The 21665-nt window shown below is 45.8% G+C and overlaps 1 protein-coding gene across 1 annotated transcript; it reads right to left on the bottom strand.

Annotated features, from left to right (window-relative positions):
• Window positions 1-234: 234 nt before the first annotated feature.
• LOC311122158 (transmembrane protein 235-like) lies at window positions 235-21359 on the bottom strand (the record flags this gene model as incomplete). The annotated part of the gene is made up of 4 exons (XM_084158038.1): window positions 235-482; window positions 20626-20763; window positions 20947-21012; window positions 21182-21359. The coding sequence occupies 4 exons, from the start codon at window positions 21357-21359 to the stop codon at window positions 235-237; spliced, it is 630 nt and encodes a 209-aa protein (XP_084014164.1).
• Window positions 21360-21665: the final 306 nt, after the last annotated feature.

Here is a 21665-nt window from a genome sequence, read left to right as displayed (position 1 = left end):
TTGAAATGTAGTGACTTATCAGACCACAAGATGGCATTAAATGTCAACTGTTTTACCCATAGACTATAAACCACACACTGCATTTAGGATAAAAAAATATGTAATAAAGAACTTTATTTCTCCAGAGGGAACTTCATTTGTAGTGCCAGATACGAGCACATAAAAATACAGTTCTGGACCAGTTGGTTAGCCAGTTCTTGTGACACTTCTATAGGGCCTGGCTCTTGGGTTAGGTTAGGACATAGAAGGCCAGCCGTGGCCCGATGGGCCGCTCTGGAGGGTGGCGGGGCGGGCAGCCAGCAGCAGCAGCAGGCAAGTGAGGACCTCCAGGCAGAAGGAGAGCCAGGCCAGGCCCAGGGACCAGCCGAAGGAGGTGCTGACCACCTGGGCCAGACGCTCAGCCCCCACCAGCCTCTCAGTCTCTGCCAGCGCCTGCTGGGAGTAGCTGATGTACAGGCTGACACCGGAGAGGGTCAGGACACCTGAGGAAACACACACACACACCAGCTGGGAGTCATTGATGTAGATGGGGCTCACTTTGAAGTGTGTCAGCAATACCAGGTGTCGCAGGAGGGCCAAGAAGATCATCTGTAACCCCAGCCACCCAAGCCATGCCCTGTTCTCCCCGCTTCAATCACTCAGACACGGGCAGTATTTATTTGTATTTATTAAGGATCCCCATTGGGTCCTGCAACATTAAGGCAGTTATATACAATTTAAAATATTACATGACATGACATAACACTTTTCACAACACATTAAGTGTGTCCCCTCAGGCCACTACTCTACTACCACATACAGTTGAAGACGGAAGTTTACATACACCTTAGCCAAATACATTTAAACTCAGTTTTTCACAATTCCTGACATTTATTCCTAGTAAAAATTCCCTGTCTTAGGTCAGTTAGGATCACCACTTTATTTTAAGAATGTGAAATGTCAGAATAATAGTAGAGTGTGATTTATTTCACTTTGTTGTCCTTAAGCCATTTTGCCACAACTTTGGAAGTATGCTTGTGTCATTGTCCATTTGGAAGTCCCATTTGCGACCAAGCTTTAACTTCCTGACTGATGTCTTGAGATGTTGCTTCAATATATCCACATAATTTTCCTTCCTCATGATGCCATCTATTTTGTGAAGTGCACCAGTCCCTCGTGCAGCAAAGCACCCCCACAGCATGATGCTGCCACCCCCGTGCTTCATGGTTGGGATGTGTTCTTCGGCTTGCAAGCCTTCCCCTTTTTCCTCCAAACATAACGATGGTCATTATGGCCAAACAGTTCTATTTTTGTTTCATCAGACCAGAGGAAATTTCTCAAAAAAGTACGATCTTTGTCCCCATGTGCAGTTGCAAACCATAGTCTGGCTTTTTTATGGCGGTTTTGGAGCAGTGGCTTCTTCCTTGCTGAGTGGCCTTTCAGGTTATGTCGATATAGGACTCATTTTACTGTGGATATAGCTACTTTTGTACCCGTTTCCTCCAACATCTTCACAAGGTCCTTTGCTGTTATTCTGGGATTGATTTGCACTTTTTGCACCAAAGTACGTTCATCTCTAGGAGACAGAACGCGTCTCCTTCCTCAGCGGTATGATGGCTGCGTGGTCCCATGGTGTTTATACTTGCGTACTATTGTTTGTACAGATGAACGCGGTACCTTCAGGCGTTTGGAAATTGCTCCCAAGGATGAACCAGACTTGTGGAGGTCTACAATCTTTTTTCTGAGGTCTTGGCTGATTTCTTTTGATTTTCCCATGATGTCAAGCAAAGAGGCACTGAGTTTGAAGGTAGGCCTTGAAATACTTCTACAGGTACACCTCCAATTGACTCAAATGATGTCAATTAGCCTATCAGAAGCTTCTAAAGCCATGACATAATTTTCTGGAATTTTCCAAGCTGTTTAAAGGCACAGTCAACTTAGTGTATGTAAACTTCTGACCCACTGGAATTGTGATACATTGCATTATAAGTGAAATAGTCTGTCTGTAAACAATTGTTGGCAAAATTACTTGTGTCATCCACAAAGTAGATGTCCTAACCGACTTGCCAAAACTATAGTTTGTTAACAAGACATTTGTGGAGTGGTTGAAAAACGAGTTTGAATGACTCCCACCTAAGTGTATGTAAACTTCGGACTTCAACTGTATCTACAATACAAAATCCATGTGTACGTGTGTATAAAGTATGTGTCTTATCATGTGTATGTCTGTCTGTGTCTGTCTCTTCACAGTCCCCACTGTTCCATAAGGTGTATTTTTATGTTTTTAAAAATCTGATTCTACTGCTTGCATCAGTTACTTGATGTGGAATAGAGTTCCATGTAGTCATGGCTCTATGTAGTACTTTGGGCCTCCCATAGTCCGTTCTGGACTGTGAAGAGACCTTTGGTGGCATGTCTTGTGGGGTATGCATGGGTGTCTGAGCTGTGTGCTAGTAGTTTAAACAGACACCTCGGTGCATTCAGCATGACAACACTTCTTACAAAAACAAGTAGTGATGAAGTCAATCTCTCCTCCACTTTGAGCCATGAGAGATTGACATGCATGTCATTAATGTTAGCTCCCCGTGTACATTTAAGGGCCAGCCATGCTGCCCTGTTCTGAGCCAATTGTAATTTTCCCAGGTCCCCCTTTGTGGCACCTGACCACACTACTGAACAGTAGTCTAGGTGCAACAAAATTAGGGCCTGTAGGACCTGCCTTGTTGAGAGTGCTGTTAAGAATGCAGAGCAACGCTTTATTATGGACAGACTTCTCCCCATCCTAGCTACTGTTGCATCAAGATGTTTTGACCATGACAGTTTACAATCCAGGGTTACTCCAAGCAGTTTAGTCACCTCAACTTGCTCAATGTCTACATTATTTATTACAAGATTTAGTTGAGATTTAGGGTTTAGTGAATGATTTGTCCCAAATCCAATGCTTTTAGTTTTTGAAATATTTAGTACTAACATATTCCTTGCCACCCATTCTGAAACTAACTGCAGCTGTTAAGTGTTGCAGTGATTTCACTCGCTGTAGTAGCTGACGTGTATAGTATTGAGTAATCCGCATACATAGACACACTGGCTTTACTCAAAGACAGTGGCATGTCATTAGTAAAGATTGAAAAAAGTAATGGGCCTAGACAGCTACCCTGGGGAATTCTACCTGGATTATGTTGGAGAGGCTTCAATTAAAGATCACCCTCTGTGTTCTGTTAGACAGGTAACTCTTTATCCACAATATTCAATGTAAATAGTCCGGGTAGCCATTTGATTAATTGTTCAGCAGTCTTATGGCTTGGGGGTAGAAGCTGTTAAGGAGCCTTTTGGACCTAGACTTGGCGCTCTCCGGTACCGCTTGCCGTGCGGTAGCTGAGAGAACAGTCTATGACTTGGGTGGCTGGAGTCTTAGAAAAATGTTTGGGCCTTCCTCTGACACCACCTAGTACAGTGAGGGAAAAAAGTATTTGATCCCTTGCTGATTTTGTACGTTTGCCCACTGACAAAGAAATGATCAGTCTATAATTTTAATGATAGGTTTATTTGAACAGTGAGAGACAGAATAACAACACAAAAATCCAGAAAGACGCATGTACATTTTTTTTATAAATTGATTTGCATTTTAATGAGGGAAATAGGTATTTGACCCCCTCTCAATCAGAAAGATTTCTGGCTCCCTGGTGTCTTTTATACAGGTAACGAGCTGAGATTAGTAGCACACTCTTAAAGGGAGTGCTCCTAATCTCAGCTTGTTACCTGTATAAAAGACACCTGTCCACAGAAGCAATCAATCAATCAGATTCCAAACTCTCCACAATGGCCAAGACCAAAGAGCTCTCTAAGGATGTCAGGAACAAGATTGTAGACCTACACAAGGCTGGAATGGGCTACAAGACCATCGCCAAGCAGCTTGGTGAGAAGGTGAAAACAGTTGGTGCGATTATTCGCAAATGGAAGAAACACAAAATAACTGTCAATCTCCCTCGGCCTGGGGCTCCATGCAAGATCTCACCTCGTGGAGTTGCAATGATCATGAGAATGGTGGGGAATCAGCCCAGAACTACACAGGAGGATCTTGTCAATGATCTCAAGGCAGCTGGGACCATAGTCACCAAGAAAACAATTGGTAACACACTACGCCGTGAAGGACTGAAATCCTGCAGCGCCCGCAAGGTCCCCCTGCTCAAGAAAGCACATATACAGGGCCGTCTGAAGTTTGCCAATGAACATCTGAATGATTCAGAGAACTGGGTGAAAGTGTTGTGGTCAGATGAGACCAAAATCGAGCTCTTTGGCATCAACTCAACTCGCCGTGTTTGGAGGAGGAGGAATGCTACCTATGACCCCAAGAACACCATCCCCACCGTCAAACATGGAGGTGGAAACATTATGCTTTGGGGGTGTTTTTCTGCTAAGGGGACACGACAACTTCACTGCATCAAAGGGACGATGGACGGAGCCATGTACCGTAAAATCTTGGGTGAGAACCGCCTTCCCTCAGCCAGGGCATTGAAAATGGGTCGTGGATGGGTATTCCAGCATGACAATGACCCAAAACACACGGCCAAGGCAACAAAGGAGTGGCTCAAGAAGAAGCACATTAAGGTCCTGGAGTGGCCTAGCCAGTCTCCAGACCTTAATCCCATAGAAAATCTGTGGAGGGAGCTGAAGGTTCGAGTTGCCAAACGTCAGCCTCAAAACCTTAATGACTTGGAGAAGATCTGCAAAGAGGAGTGGAAAAAAATCCCTCCTGAGATGTGTGCAAACCTGGTGGCCAACTACAAGAAACGTCTGACCTCTGTGATTGCCAACAAGGGTTTTGCCACCAAGTACTAAGTCATGTTTTGCAGAGGGGTCAAATACTTATTTCCCTCATTAAAATGCAAATCAATTCATAACAATTTTGATATGCGTTTTTCTGGATTTTTTTGTTGTTATTCTGTCTCTCACTGTTCAAATAAAACGACCATTAAAATTATAGACTGATCATGTCTTTATCAGTGGGTAAACATACAAAATCAGCAGGGGATCAAATACTTTTTTCCCTCACTGTATATAGGTCCTGGATGGCAGGAAGCTTGGCTCCAGTGATGTACTGGGCCGTACACACTACCCTCTGTAGCGCCTTACGGTCGGATGCCAAGCAGTTGCCATACCAGGCAGTGACGCAACCGGTCAAGATGCTCTCGATGGTGCAGCTGTAGAACTTTTAGAGGATCTGGGGACCCATGCCAAGTCTTTTCAGTCTCCTGAGGGGGAAAAGGTGTTGTCGTGCCTTCTTCACGACTGTCTTGGTGTGTTTGGACCATGATATCTTAAAAAATATATATATATTTTTTTTTTGATAGTTTGTTGGTGATGTGGACACCAAGGAACTTGAAACTCTCGACCCGGGGGCTGGGATTAAAAATAAAATAAAAATATAGGACAAAACCCACATCACGACAAGATTTGGCTTGGGGGTAGAAGCTGTTTAGGATCCTTTTGGACCTAGACTTGGCTCTCCGATACCGCTTTCCGTGCGGTAGCAGAGAGAACAGTCTATGACTTGGGTGACTGGAGTTTGACCTTTTTTTGGGCCTTCCTCTGCGCCTTTCGGTCAGAATCCGAGCAGTTGCCATACCAGGCAGTGATGTAACTGGTCAGGATGCTCTCGATGGTGCAGCTGTAGAACGTTTTGAGTATCTGGGGACCCATGCCAAATCTTTTCAGTGTTCTGAGGGGGAAAAGGTGTTGTCGTGCCATCTTCACGACTGTCTTGGTGTGTTTGGACCATGATAGTTTGTTGGTGATGTGGACACCAAGGAACTTGAAACTCTCGACCCGCTCCACTACAGCCCAGTCGATGTGAATGGGGGCGTGTTCGGCCCTCCTTTTTCTGTAGTCCACGATCAGCTCCTTTGTCTTGCTCACATTGAGGGAGAGGTGGTTGTCCTGGCACCACACTGCCAGGTCTCTGACCTCCTCCATATAGGCTGTCTCATCATTGTCGGTAATCAGGACTACCACTGTTGTGTTGTCAGCAAACTTAATGATGGTGTTTGAGTAGTGCCTGGCCACGCAGTCATGGGTGAACACTGAGTACAGGAGGGGACTAAGCACGCACCCCTAAGGGGCCCTCGTGTTGAGGATCATCGTGGAAGATGTGTTGTTGGTTACCCTTACCACCTGGGGGCGGCCCGTCAGGAAGTCCAGGATCCAGTTGCAGAGGGAGGTGTTGAGTCCCAGGGTCCTTAGCTTAGTGATGAGCTTTGTGGATGCTATGGTGTTGAACGCTGAGCTGTAGTCAATGAACAGCATTCTCACATAGGTGTTCCTTTTGTCCAGGTGGGAAAGGGCAGTGTGGAGTATAATTGAGATTGCATCATCTGTGGATCTGTTGGGGCGGCATGCGAATTGGAGTGGGTCTAGGGTTTCCGGGATGATGGTGTTGATCTGAGCCATGACCAGCCTTTCAAAGCACTTCATGGCTACCGACGTGAGTGCTACGGGACAGTAGTCATTTAGGCAGGTTACCTTCGCTTTCTTGGGCACAGGGACTATGGTGGTCTGCTTGAAACGTGTAGGTATTACAGACTGTCAGGGAGAGGTTGAAAATGTCAGTGAAGACATGATGATGATGATGTAGTTCAGGACTGGAGGAGCTTGAGTGGAGGTGGCGTTGATGGTCCAGCCAGGGAGGGAGAAACTTCAGTCAGACAGGCCTGCCCGGAGCTCTTCGTCAGGCTGTCTCTGATGTGCACAGCTACTCCACTGTAGGTAGACTGGAATATCCACCACCGAAAGTGTAGCACCCACCTGGGTGATGCTTCGGAAGCAATAAATGCCTGAGAGACCAGGGAATATCCAGAACTTGTTTATTTGAATGTCCTGTTCATTTCTGCTAACGAACTAACGTCTCAGCCCGAAATCATCTCCACCAGTCATTGTACAGGCTGATAAGCAGTTGATTATACTCCCTGTGGTGCTGTCTGGTGATTTCTCCTCATTGGAAGTAATTCTGATCACTTTTTAATATTTCAGTCCTGTATGAATAAACCATCTGTGTAATTACACGCACACACACCTTCCACTCCTTCCTCTCATGATACCCTTGGATGATATAGTGATAAACGAAGACTATGCCCCCCTGCCAGCAATATGTGGTGATTTGTGCTGCTGGGTGCAGGGAGCCGGATACAAAAAATGTCTAGTTTATTGACTTTGCCTATTCCTCTCAGCCGGAACCAAAGACAGGTTTCTCCATGGCAACGTAACGGGACTCTGAGGGCTCTTAAACTCTGATGTCATCAGATGACACCTACTTCTTGTTTCTCCCATTGTGATATGTGGGTTTTATAGTTTTGATGCTGTTGTATTCATATCTCTAGTCTGCCTGGAGTCCATTAAAGATTAAACAAAATACAACATCAAAAGGTTCCTCTTTCCCTGACTGTCCTTTTTGATTGATGCTGTCTAAGTGGCTGTGGCATCTTTGTCCTTCATTGAGGTGATCCTGTAAAGTGCTCTCCATGCCAGGTGTACTGCGTGAGCGCGTATACCTACTTTGTGCTTACGTGAACCAGAATGTTTAATCTCCCTGTCCAACTCCTTTTGTGCACATTTGGTATATTAGCAATGCCTTACTGTTCGTGTGTGTCCGATTCAGTGTTTAATAGTCACATGTACAGGGTTGCAGTTGTGATTGCAAGGTACAGTGAAAATCTTAAGCTTCGAGCTCCAACATGCAGGACTAAGTGAAATAAAAAAAAACAATAGAAATAGCACTATATACATACAGTGGGGAGAACAAGTATTTGATACACTGCCAATTTTGCAGGTTTTCCTACTTACAAAGCATGTAGAGGTCTGTAATTTTTATCATAGGTACACTTCAACTGTGAGAGACGGAATCTAAAACAAAAATCGAGAAAATGACATTGTATGATTTTTAAGTAATTCATTTGCATTTTATTGCATGACATAAGTATTTGATCACCTACCAACCAGTAACAATTCTGGCTCTCACAGACCTGTTAGTTTTTCTTTAAGAAGCCCTCCTGTTCTCCACTCATTACCTGTAATAACTGCACCTGTTTGAACTCGTTACCTGTATAAATGACACCTGTCCACACACTCAATCAAACAGACTCCAACCTCTTCACAATGGCCAAGACCAGAGCTGCGTAAGGACATCAGGGATAAAATTGTAGACCTGCACAAGGCTGGTATGTGCTACAGGACAATAGGCAAGCAGCTTGGTGAGAAGGCAACAACTGTTGGCGCAATTATTAGAAAATGGAAGAAGTTCAATATGACGGTCAATCACCCTCGGTCTGGGGCTCCATGCAATATCTCACCTCGTGGGGCATCAATGATCATGAGGAAGGTGAGGGATCAGCCCAGAACTACACGGCAGGACCTGGTCAATGACCTGAAGAGAGCTGGGACCACAGTCTCAAAGAAAACCATTAGTAACACACTACGCCGTCATGGATTAAGATCCTGCAGCGCACGCAAAGTCCCCCTGCTCAAGCCAGCGCATGTCCAGGCCCGTCTGAAGTTTGCCAATGACCATGTGGATGATCCAGAGGAGAAATGGGAGAAGGTCATGTGGTCTGATGAGACAAAAATATAGCTTTTTGGTCTAAACTCCACTCGCCGTGTTTGGAGGAAGAAGAAGGATGAGTACAACCCCAAGAACACCATCCCAACCGTGAAGCATGGAGGTGGAAACATCATTCTTTGGGGATGCTTTTCTGCAAAGGGGACAGGACGACTGCACCGTATTGAGGGGAGGATGGATGGGGCCATGTATCGCGAGATCTTGGCCAACAACCTCCTTCCCTCAGTAAGAGCACTGAAGATGGGTCGTGGCTGGGTCTTCCAGCATGACAACGACCCAAAACACACAGCCAGGGCAACTAAGGAGTGGCTCCGTAAGAAGCATCTCAAGGTCCTGGAGTGGCCTAGCCAGTCTCCAGACCTGAACCCGATAGAAAATCTTTGGAGGGAGCTGAAAGTCTGTATTGCCCAGCGACAGCCCCGAAACCTGAAGGATCTGGAGAAGGTCTGTATGGAGGAGTGGGCCAAAATCCCTGCTGCAGTGTGTGCAAATCTGGTCAAGACCTACAGGAAACGTATGATCTCTGTAATTGCAAACAAAGGTTTCTGTACCAAATATTAAGTTCTGCTTTTCTGATGTATCAAATACTTATGTCATGCAATAAAATGCAAATTAATTACTTAAAAATCATACAATGTGATTTTCCGTCTCTCACAGTTGAAGTGTACCTATGATAAAAATTACAGACCTCTACATGCTTTGTAAGTAGGAAAACCTGCAAAATCGGCAGTGTATTAAATACTTGTTCTCCCCACTGTAACTATAGCAGTGATTTAATAAATACATGTCCATTGGGGTGGAGGCAGAGTAAAGACTGTTGACCATGCCTCAGGACTACCTGGCCTGATGACTCCTGACTGACCCCAATCCACCTGGTCGTGCTGCTGACCCAGTTTCTGCTGTTCTGCCTGCGGCCATGGAACCCTGACCTAGTCACCGGACCCCCCTCCCCCGCACATGGTGTCTAGACCTCTGAATGCTCGGCTATGAAAAGCAAACTGACATTAACTCCCGAGTGCTGACCTCTTGCACCCTCTACAACCACTGTGATTATTATTTGACCCTGCTGGTCTTCTATGAACATCTTGAAGAACAATCTGGTCTTAATGGCCATGTACTCTTATAATCGCCACCTGACACAGCCAGAAGAGGACTGGCCACCCCTCAAAGCCTGGTTCCTCTCTATGTGTCTTCCTAGGTTCCTGCCTTTCTAGGGAATTTTTCCTAGACACCATGCCTCTACACCTGCATTGCTTGCTGTTTGGGGTTTTAGGCTCAGTTTCTGTATAAGCACTTTGTAACAACAGTTGTAAAAATGGCTCTATAAATACATTTTATTGATTGATTGAGGGGGTGAGGGTGATGACCATAGGCAGTGGCATAAAGTACTTAAGTAAAAATACTTTAAAGTACTACTTGTTTTTTGGGGTATCTGTACTTTACTATTTATATTTCTGACCAAAATAATGTACTTTTTACATATATTTTCCTTGACACCCAAAAGTACTTGTTACATTTTGAATACTTAGCAGGACAGGACAATTGTCAAATTCACGCACTTATCAAGAGAACATCCCTGGTCATCCCTAATGCCTCTGAACTGCCGGACTCACTAAACACAAATGCATAGTTTGTAAAGATGTCTGAGTGTTGGAGTGTGCCCCTGGCAATCCGTAAATAAATAAAAACTAGAAAATGGTGCCGTCTGCTTTGCTTAATGTAAGGAATTTGAAATGATTTATCTATTTATTTTGTACTTTTACCCCCAATTTCGTGATATCCAATTGGTAGTTAGTCTTGTCCCATCGCTGCAACTCCCGTACGGACTCGGGAGAGGCAAAGGTCGAGAGCTGTGCGTCCGCCAAAACACGACCCTGTCAAGCCGCACTGCTCGCTTAACCCGGAAGCCAGCCGCACCAATGTGTCGGAGGAAACACCATACAGCCGGCGACCGAAGTCAGCGTGCATGCGCCTGGCCTTCATAAGGAGTCACTAGAGCGCAATGGAACGAGGACATCCCCGCTGCGCCACAAGGGAGGCCTTGATTTATACTTTTACTTTTGATACTTAAGTATATTTAAAACCAAATACTTTTAGACTTTTACTCAAGTAGTATTTTACTGGGAGACTTTCACTTTTACTTGACTCATTTTCTATTAAACGCTTAAGGATCGGACCCTTTTTTAAAAATTTTCGCCTAAAATGACATACCCAAATCTAACTGCCTGTAGCTCAGGACCTGAAGCAAGGATATGCATATTCTTGATACCATTTGAAAGGAAACACTTTGAAGTTTGTGGAAATGTGAAATTAAGGTAGGAGAATATAACACATTAGATCTGGTAAAAGATAATACAAACAAAAAAAACGTGTTTTCGATGATTTTTTATTTTTTTTAATCGTCTTTGAAATGCTAGAGAAAGGAGACAATATAATATTGCAGTTTAGGTGCAATTTAGATATTGGCCACTAGATGTCAGCAATGTGTGTGAGAAGTTTCAGATTGATCCTATAGAACCCAGTTCCTACATTTGAATAGAAAAATTGATTTTATTAAACAAAACTATGCTACATTTTATCTCTGGGACCCTTAGGATGACAAATCAGAGCAAGATTACTGAATGTAAGTACATTATTTACCTTCAGAGGTGAATGTATCAAACCAGTTGCCGTGATACGTTTTTTGTTGTTGTGCACTCTCCTCAAACAATAGCATGGTACTTTTTCACTGTAATAGCTACTGTAAATTGGACAGTGCAATTAGTCTTTTTTAATCTAAGCACTTTCTGCCCATATAAGACATGTCTATGTCCTGGAAAGTTTGCTGTTACTTACAACAGTCATGCTAATCACATTAGCGCACGTTAGATCAACCGTCCCATATACGGGACACCGATCCCATAGAGGTTAACGTATCTTTACCTTTACTGAAGTATGACAATTGGGTACTTTTTCCACCACTGACCATAGCAGGAGCTATAGAAAATAAAAATGTAGTATACATACTAACAACTGCAACAGTGATGAACGTTGTTGGGGTGGGGGGCAGAGTAAAAGTCTGTTGGGGGGGGGGCAGCAGGAGAGAGAATGTCCATAGGGGGAGCAACAGGTGATATGTGATATCAATAGAGTGGTATATTTTCTGGGTGATTTGACTGGCTTTCATCAATTTGCCCACTCAAGAAAAAGCTACAAACTGTAACCAGTGCCTGCAACCTGGTTATCAGTCAACCTACCAGGATAGTTACAAACAGCACAGGAATTAAATCATCAACATGTATTGATCACATCTTTACTAATGCTGCTTTAAAGTAGTATCCAAATCCACTGGATGTAATGATCACAATATAGTAGCCATATCTAGGAAAACCAAAGTTCCAAAGGCTGGGCCTAATATAGTGTATAAGAGGTCATACAAGAAATGTTGTAGTGATTCCGGTGTTGTTGATTTAAATAAAATTGTGCTGTGCTGTGTAATGAGGATTAACCAGACGCTGCATTTGACACATTTATGAAATTGCTTATTCCAGTTACTAATAAGCATGCACCCATTAACGCAATGGCTGAAAAAACTGTTAAATCCCAGTGGATTGATGAGGAATTGAAAAATGGTATGGTTGAGAAGGATGATGCAAAATAAATGGCAAATAAGTTTTGCTGCACAACCGATTGGCAAACGTACTGCAAATTGAGAAATCATGTGACTAAACTGTATAAACATAAACTATACTATGAAACAAAGATAAATGATATAAAGAATGATAGTAAAAAGCTTTGGATCACCGTAAATTAAATTTTGGGCAAAAAGGCGAATTCAGCTCCATCATTCATTGAATCAGATGGCTCATTCATCACAAAACCTACTGATATAGCCAATTACTTTAATGATTTTTTCACTGGCAAGATTAGCTCAATTAGGCATTACATGGCAGCAACAAACACTGACACTACACATCAAAGTATAACTGATAAAATTATGAAAGACAAGTATTGTAATTTTGAATTCCGTGAGGTATTGGCGACCCTGGGACTAAACACCTCCTCTGCAACTGCAACTGGATCCTGGACTTCCTGACGGGCCGCCCCCAGGTGGTAAGGGTAGGCAAAAACACATATGCCACGCTGATCCTCAACACCAGGTTCCCTCAGGGGTGTGTGCTTAGTCCCCTCCTGTACTCCCTCTTCACCCACAACTGTGTGGCCAAGCATGACTCAAACACCATCATTAAGTTTGCTGACGATGCAACAGTGGTAGGCCTGATCACCGACAACGATGAGACAGCCTATAGGGAGGAGGTCAGAGACCTGGCAGTGTGGTGCCAGGACAACAACCTCTCCCTCAATGTGAGCAAGACAAAGGAGATGATCGTGGACTAAAGGAAAAGGAGGGCCGAACAGGCCCCCATTAACATCGATGGGGCTGTAGTGGAGCGGGTCGAGAGTTTCAAGTTCCTTGGTGTCCACATCACCAACAAACTATCATGGTCCAAACACACCAAGACAGTCGTGAAGATGGCACGACAACACCTTTTCCCCCTCAGAACACTGAAAAGATTTGGCATGGGTCCCCAGATACTCAAAACGTTCTACAGCTGCACCATCGAGAGCATCCTGACCAGTTACATCACTGCCTGGTATGGCAACTGCTCGGATTCTGACCGAAAGGCGCAGAGGAAGGCCCAAAAAAAGGTCAAACTCCAGTCACCCAAGTCATAGACTGTTCTCTCTGCTACCGCACGGAAAGCGGTATCGGAGAGCCAAGTCTAGGTCCAAAAGGATCCTAAACAGCTTCTACCCCCAAGCCAAATCTTGTCGTGATGTGGGTTTTGTCCTATATTTTTATTTTATTTTTAATCCCAGCCCCCGTCTCCACAGGAGGCCTTTTGGTAGGCCTTCATTGTCAATAAGAATTTGTTCTTAACTGACTTGCCTAGTTAAAAAGGTTAAATAAATAATAGACTGCTGAACTATTAATCAAAACCAAACTATTTACATAGACAACCCCCCTTTGTTTTTACACTGCTGCTACTCGCTGTTTATTATCTATGCATAGTCACTTTACTGCTACCTACATGTACAAATTACCTCGACTAACCTGTACCCCTGCACATTGATTTGGTATCGGTACCCCCTGTATATAGCCTCGCTATTGTTATTTTATTGTGTTACTTTTTATTGTTTTTTTACTTTAGTTTATTTATTGAGCTGCATTGTTGGTTAAGGGCTTGTAAGTAAGCATTTCACGGTAAGGTCTACACCTGTTGTATTCGGCACATGTGACAAATACATTTTGATTTGATCTAGGTGTGGAAGACCATCTCATCAAATGCCAGCTCCCTGACTTTGTTTGTTTGTTTTTTAAAGTGATTGAGAGTCTGTGTGATAGAGAGAGAGAAGACAGAAGAACGATAGAGAATACAGAAGAGCGATAGAGAGAGAGAGAAGACAGCGATAGAGAGAGAGAGAAGACAGCGATAGAGAGAGAGAGAAGACAGCGATAGAGAGAGAAGACAGAAGAGATATAAAGAGAGAGAAGAAATAGAGAGAGAGCAAGAAGAGCGAGAGAGAGAAGACAGAAGAACATTAGAGAGAGCAGACAGAAGAGCGATAGAGAGAGAGAAGACAGAAGAGAGAGAGAAATATATAGAGAGAGAAGACAGAAGAGCGATAGAGAGAGAGAAGACAGAAGAGCGATAGAGAGAGAGAAGACAGAAGAGCGATCGAGAGAGAGAGAAGACAGAAGAGCGATCGAGAGAGCGAGAAGACAGAAGAGCGATATATATAGAGAGAGAGAAGGATGAGAGAAGTCACAATAGTGACATAGTGACCACAGCTGAGAGAGAACGATACCGGGCACACAAACCAAGTCCACAGAGATAGAAAGTCAAATCTAATTCCAGTCTTGATCCCATTTTTCACACTTTGCCATGTGCTGTTGATTAGGGCTAAAGGTATGAAGAGTCTTGTTCGTTAACTCTGTTCTCCTGCATCACAAGGCTTTCTTTATCAGGGTTATTCTAGGCCTGACTGGCAGGGTCACGGGAAGAGAAGGGCAGTAGTTGGGAGGGACATGCCATAGTTAGAATTAATAGAATCTAGAATGTCCGCTCCACTAATTCTAAGGCGACGCCCATTGGTCAGGAGCTGAGCATTTGCCGGGCTGGAGCCGCTGCATTGGTCACTCTTAATTGGATAAAAACAGGGAATCCATCTCTCTCCCTACCCTCATCTCTCGCCCTACCCTCATCTCTCGCCCTACCCTCATCTCTCGCCCTACCCTCATCTCTCGCCCTACCCTCATCTCTCGCCCTACCTTCATCTCTCTCCCTACCCTCATCTCTCTCCCTACCTTAATCTCTCCCTACCCTCATCTCTCCCTACCCTCATCTCTCCCTACCTGCATCTCTCTCCCTACCTTCATCTCTCTCCCTACCTTCATCTCTCTCCCTACCTTCATCTCTCTCCCTACCTTCATCTCTCTCCCTACCCTCATCTCTCTCCCTACCCTCATCTCTCTCCCTACCCTCATCTCTCTCCCTACCCTCATCTCTCTCCCTACCCTCATCTCTCTCCCTACCCTCATCTCTCCCTACCCTCATCTCTCTCCCTACCCTCATCGGATGAAGAAGTGACGCACGACAGACGCCTAGTTTCCTGAAATCTCAGTCACTCTCTCAAAGCCCATAACCCCATCTCTCACGCTCTCCTTAAGGCAAATAACCTTCAAATAACCCTTTCTCCTCCTCTGAAGCTGGCTGAAGCCTTTTCCCGCCATGATTATTGTCCAGTCATATGGCAGAGTGCTGCAAAGAAAGACCTAGTTAAGCTGCAGCTGGCCCAGAACAGAGCGGCACGTCTTGCTCTTCATTGTAATCAGTGGGCTAATATTAATACTATGCATGCCAGTCTCTCTTGGCTAAGAGTTGAGGAAAGACTGACTGCGTCACTTCTTGTTTTTATAGAAACATTAATGTTGGAAATTCCAAATTATTACACACATCATTGACACACACACTTACCCCACCAGACATGCCATCAGAGGTCTTTCACAGTCCCCAGGTCCAGAACAAATTCAAGGAAACGTACAGTATTATGCAGAGCTATGAGTGCAAGGAACTCCCATCTTATATAGCGCAAGTGAACAGCAGACCTGGTTTCAAAAAACAAATAACGCAACACCTCACGGCACAACGTCTCTCCCCCATGTGACCTACTTGTTGTGTGTATGTACTGACATGTATGTGGAACTGAGATGCACACACACTACATGTTAATGTTTTTACATGTATGTAAATTGTAAAGTATTTTGTCTGTCTTTTTCGTTACATGTCGGACCCCAGTAAGACTAGCTGTCTCCATTGGCGTCGGCTAATGGGGATCCTAATAAATCTAATCAAGTCAAATCATTTATTGCGCTCCAGTACCTTCCCACATCCTCTTCTCTCCACTCCCCCCCCCACCCTCATGCTATTACTCAAATTACTTTTATTTCTTTCAGTGAATAGAACAGAATCATTACTCAGCAGTTCCCTTTCATCAAAATGAAATTAGGTGGTGAAAGTGTGTGAAGAGTTGGGTGTGTGTGCATGCATGTATGTGAAGCCAGAGTGATATTGCAGTGTTGGCTGTCCCCAAAGAACAGTAACAGATATACTAATACTGGTAATCCATCCACTATCTGGGAGATATACAAACCAACATTTCCAGTAAGTACGTGAGAGAAATGGACAGGCAGCAGTGAAGGAGAGAACATCTTCATCCATCTTAAAGTCTTCTTTCCTCTGTGGTCAAATCAAACCCATTATCATCAGCCTAGCTCTAGCCACAATAACAAGACCTTTCCCGGTTGTTCTATGATGCTGAGCCAGATGGTGCGAGACCTGCTGTATCTGTGCTCTAACCACATCACCACCCTCTCACTTGAGCTGTGAAACTACAGGGGTGCATCTCAATCATCTAAAATGTAATTACCTTGGCACTTCATCTAGTCTCCTTTGTAAGATTGAGATGCACATTACTTAAAGTGTCTGGGCTCTAATGCAGTGTTTCCCAACTCCAGTCCTCAAGTAGCCCAACAGCACACTTTTTGGTTGTAGCCCAAGACAAACTCACCTGATTCAACTCATTGAGGGATTGATGATTAGTTGAATCAGGTGAGTTTGTCAAGGGCTACAACAAAAATGTGTGTTGTTGAGGGTACTGGAGAACTGGAGCTGGGCTGTTGGGGTACTGGAGGACTGGAGCTGGGGTTACTGGAGGACTGGAGCTGGGGGTAGTGGAGGACTGGAGCTGGGGGTTTCCAATGTTTCCAATGTTATTTCACGCTTCAGAGTACCTGTAATTATGCCAGCTAGCTACCTACCATTCAGCTGTTTTTCTAACCTCATTATCTGAAGCGTTAACGTTAGGTAGTTAGTAGCTACTGTACTCGAAATGTAGCTAGCTTGTTGCTACCTGGATAGCTAACTAAACAATAGCTGGAACGACCTAGCTGTAATATATGGAGACGCTTTCTCTCTGTTGGGACAGACGTGAACTGGCTAAATCGATTCAGTGGCTAGCTTTGCACTTAACTGGCTAACAGTAGCTACTATGGGTAAGTTATAACCTACATTTATTTTAATTTAATTTTTACATACTGGTAACCAGAGTCGTTCAAAAGGAATTCAAGACATAGGTGACCAGTTAACATTAGCTTGGTTCTCTCTGTGTGTTTCATACCGTGGGAGGAGGGGTTGGTTCGTTGACAGAGAGCAATGGCTAGCTAATATGCTAACTATTCTAGCTAGCTAACTAACTGGCTGAATAAGATGACGACGTTCTCACTCAAACTGTCAAAACTAACCCCAAAACTTTACACAACGTTAGACACGGACACGAATGATCTGTTTAGCGTGTTAACACACTATTAGTAGTTTGTTGTAACCAAGTATTGGTGTTAAACCGTGTTATTGGAAGCTAGCATGCTAGTTAGCTATGGCGTCATAGGATACGGTGCCCTGGGCGGTTTTCACGGAAGAATACTGCACCAAGTTAGCTAGCTGAATAAACAAAGTTAGAGTCTATTCCTAGAAAATATTGAACCACTGTAGTTTACAACAATTATAATTTCTAAAATGGAAGTTGGGAGTTATATATGAGTGTTTCAGTGAAACGTAAGTGAGAGAGGCCCCGCTCTCTCGCTTTCCCAGATGTTTAGTTAATTTCATTCCGATCTCCTTTGCATTATTGTAGCCTGTCAACTATGTGTCTGTCTATCACTGTTCTCTCCTCTCTGCACAGGCCATACAAATGCTTCACACCGCGTGGCTGCTGCCACTCTAATCTGGTGGTCCCTGCGCGCATGACCCACGTGGAGTTCCAGGTCTCCGGCAGCCTCTGGAACTGCCGTTCTGCGGCCAACAAGGCAGAGTTCATCTCAGCCTATGCTACCCTCCAGTCCTTCGACTTCTTGGCGTTGACGGAAACATGGATTACCACAGAAAACACTGCTACTCCTACTGCTCTTTCCTCGTCTAATCATGTGTTCTCGCATACCCCGAGAGCATCTGGTCAGTGCAGCGGTGGCACAGGAATCCTCATCTCTCCCAAGTGGACATTCTCTCTTTTTCCCCTGACCCATCTGTCTATCTCCTCATTTGAATTCCTGTTGAGGGTACTGGAGAACTGGAGCTGGGCTGTTGAGGGTACTGGAGGACTGGAGCTGGGGATACTGGAGTTGGGCTGTTGGGGTACTGGAGGACTGGAGTTGGGGCTGTTGGGGTACTGGAGGACTGGAGTTGGGGCTGTTGGGGTACTGGAGGACTGGAGTTGGGGCTGTTGGGGTACTGGAGGAGGGGCTGTTGGGGTACTGGAGGACTGGAGTTGGGGCTGTTGGGGTACTGGAGGACTGGAGTTGGGGCTGTTGGGGTACTGGAGGACTGGAGTTGGGGCTGTTGGGGTACTGGAGGACTGGAGTTGGGGCTGTTGGGGTACTGGAGGACTGGAGTTGGGGCTGTTGGGGTACTGGAGGACTGGAGTTGAGGCTGTTGGGGTACTGGAGGACTGGAGTTGGGGCTGTTGGAATACTGGAGGACTGGACCTGGGGGTAGTGGAGGACTGGAGTTGGGGGCACTGGAGGACTGGAGTTGGGGGCACTGGAGGACTGGAGTTGGGGGCACTGGAGGACTGGAGTTGGGGGTACTGGAGGACTGGAGTTGGGAGCACTGGAGTTGGGCTGTTGAGGGTACTGGAGAACTGGAACTGGGCTGTTGAGGGTACTGGAGGACTGGAGTTGAGGGTACTGGAGGACTGGAGTTGAGGGTACTGGAGGACTGGAGCTGGGGGTACTGGAGGACTGGAGCTGGGGATACTGGAGCTGGGGTTACTGGAGTTGGGGATATGGGAGTACTGGAGTTGGGGGCACTGGAGGACTGGAACTGGGGGTACTGGAGGACTGGAGCTGGGGGTACTGGAGGACTGGAGCTGGGGATACTGGAGTTGGGGATACAGGAGTACTGGAGTTGGGGGCACTGGAGGACTGGAGCTGGGGACACTAGAGGACTGGAGCTGGGGACACTAGAGGACTGGAGCTGGGGACACTAGAGGACTGGAGCTGGGGACACCAGAGGACTGGAGCTGGGGACACTAGAGGACTGGAGCTGGGGATACTGGGGGACTGGAGCTGGGGGTACTGGGGGACTGGAGCTGGGTGTAGTGGAGGACTGGAGCTGGGGGTAGTGGAGGACTGGAGCTGGGGGGTAGTGGAGGACTGGAGCTGGGGGTAGTGGAGGACTGGAGCTGGGGGTAGTGGAGGACTGGAGCTGGGGGTACTGGAGGAATGGAGCTGGGGGTACTGGAGGAATGGGGCTGTTGGGGTACTGGAGGACTGGAATTGGGCTGTTGGGGTACTGGAGGACTGGAGATGGGCTGTTGGGGTACTGAGGACTGGAGTTGGGGGTACTGGAGGACTGGAATTGGGGGTACTGGAGGACTGGAATTGGGCTGTTGGGGTACTGGAGGACTGGAATTGGGGGTACTGGAGGACTGGAGTTGGGGGTACTGGAGTTGGGCTGTTGGAGGAGTTGGGCTGTTGGGATACTGGATGAAGTGGAGGACTGGAACTGGGGATAGTGGAGGACTGGAGGTGGGGATAGTGGAGGACTGGAGCTGGGGTATTGGGGGACTAGAGTTGGGGGTACTGGAGGACTGGAGCTGGGTTACTGGAGGACTGGAGCTGGGCGTAGTGGAGGACTAGAGCTGGGTGTACTGGAGGACTAGAGCTGGGTGTACTGGAGGACTAGAGTTGGGGATACTGGAGTTGGGGCTGTTGGGGTACTGGAGGACAGGAGTTGGGCTGTTGGTGTAGTGGAGGACAGGAGCTGGGGGTAGTGGAGGACAGGAGCTGGGGGTAGTGGAGGACAGGAGCTGGGGGTAGTGGAGGACTGGACCTGGGGGTAGTGGAGGACTGGACCTGCGGGTAATGGAGGACTGGACCTGGGGGTAGTGGAGGACTAGAGTTGGGGGTAGTGGGGGACTAGAGTTGGGGATACTGGAGTTGGGCTGTTGGGGTACTGGAGGACTGGAATTGGGGCTGTTGGGGTACTGGAGGACAGGAGTTGGGCTGTTGGTGTAGTGGAGGACTGGACCTGGGGGTAGTGGAGGACTGGACCTGGGGGTAGTGGAGGACTGGACCTGGGGGTAGTGGAGGACTGGACCTGGGGGTACTGGAGGACTGGACCTGGGGGTACTGGAGGACTGGACCTGGGGGTACTGGAGGACTGGACCTGGGGGTACTGGAGTTGGGCTGTTGGGGGTACTGGAGGACTGGAGTTGGGAACCACTGCTTTAAAAGGCTATATGGATGGAAGTATGTTGCATTGGAGTGAATTTTGGACTTGGGCCTGTAGGTGTTAGGTTGCCTTGCCCTTGTCCCAGATCTACTTGTGTGCCATAATGTCAACTTCTTGTCATGCCAAACATGACAATGAGTAACAAGGAGCTGGCATGGCAGCACAATCAGACTGGCTGTAAGACCGAGAGATGGAGGCCACACTTACTGCAGAGGAAGAGATAGGAGGCGGTGACAGTGAGGAGAACGGTACTCCGGGCCAGGGAACTGATCAATCCACAGATGCCTCCGAACAGTATAAGGACCAGGCTAAGAGGCAGTAGGACCACGATCGCACTGTGCATGTCTAGGGAAACACAGACACAACATTCCAGCTATAGGAGCACCAACTATAGGAGCACACTTGACACACAGATAGAGGCTTCATCAATAACAGAATCTATTCAAAATGTCCCAAAATAACAACAGCTCTAAAGTGTTTTATTCTACAATGGTTATTTATTAAGGTGATAATGGACAGGGAACTCACTCAACATGCGCATCTCAGGTTCAGAGTAGTTGGAGGAGTTAAATGTGAAAGAATACACCTTTTGACCTGGATAGATGGATGATTATTCAGTTTGTGACAATAAAACAGTGTCTTGCTACAGGAAAGACGTCGGATAACAAATAGGCCTAGCCTACCTGATACTATAAAGTCATCCATCTAAGCAAGGCATTGATTTCATATTACAAAATTCACATGCATAGGAATACATACACACCTTCGTAAGTTATCCATAGTCCGGAATGGGAATCCAAAACCTTTGTATTGGTCCGGTTGGTTCTGTTCACCTTAATAATGTACCAATAATCGCTCCCGATAGCTGCCGCCAGGAACGCAAAGCTGAGGATACCGAAGATGCCCGCGATGATCACCAGAGAACGGAAGGACTGCTTCATCTCGCCTGATTGATGTAAGGTATTTGCTCAGAGATAAATAAATAAAAAACGTGCGCCTAGATTAAACTCCCCACCGATATAATGCCAGTAAAAGGCTAAAGTATTTCAGATTAAATTTAGTTAGTAGTAAAATATCACAACTAATAAAAATCATCTGCACTGCGAGGTCGCACTGGTAATCGTTATTCCCTTATCTCCAGGATGACGCGTTCACGGTGTATCCTGTTCACGGCTCAAGAGCTTCAACAACGTTACGAGGTTGAGGCGTGAAGCAGGATTGACCACTAAGGCTGAGTTATAAAATCG

This window comes from Coregonus lavaretus, assembly GCF_964263955.1.
Source record: "Coregonus lavaretus genome assembly, chromosome: 1".
Lineage (NCBI taxonomy): Eukaryota > Metazoa > Chordata > Actinopteri > Salmoniformes > Salmonidae > Coregonus > Coregonus lavaretus.
This window is presented reverse-complemented; position numbering and strand designations above follow the sequence as displayed.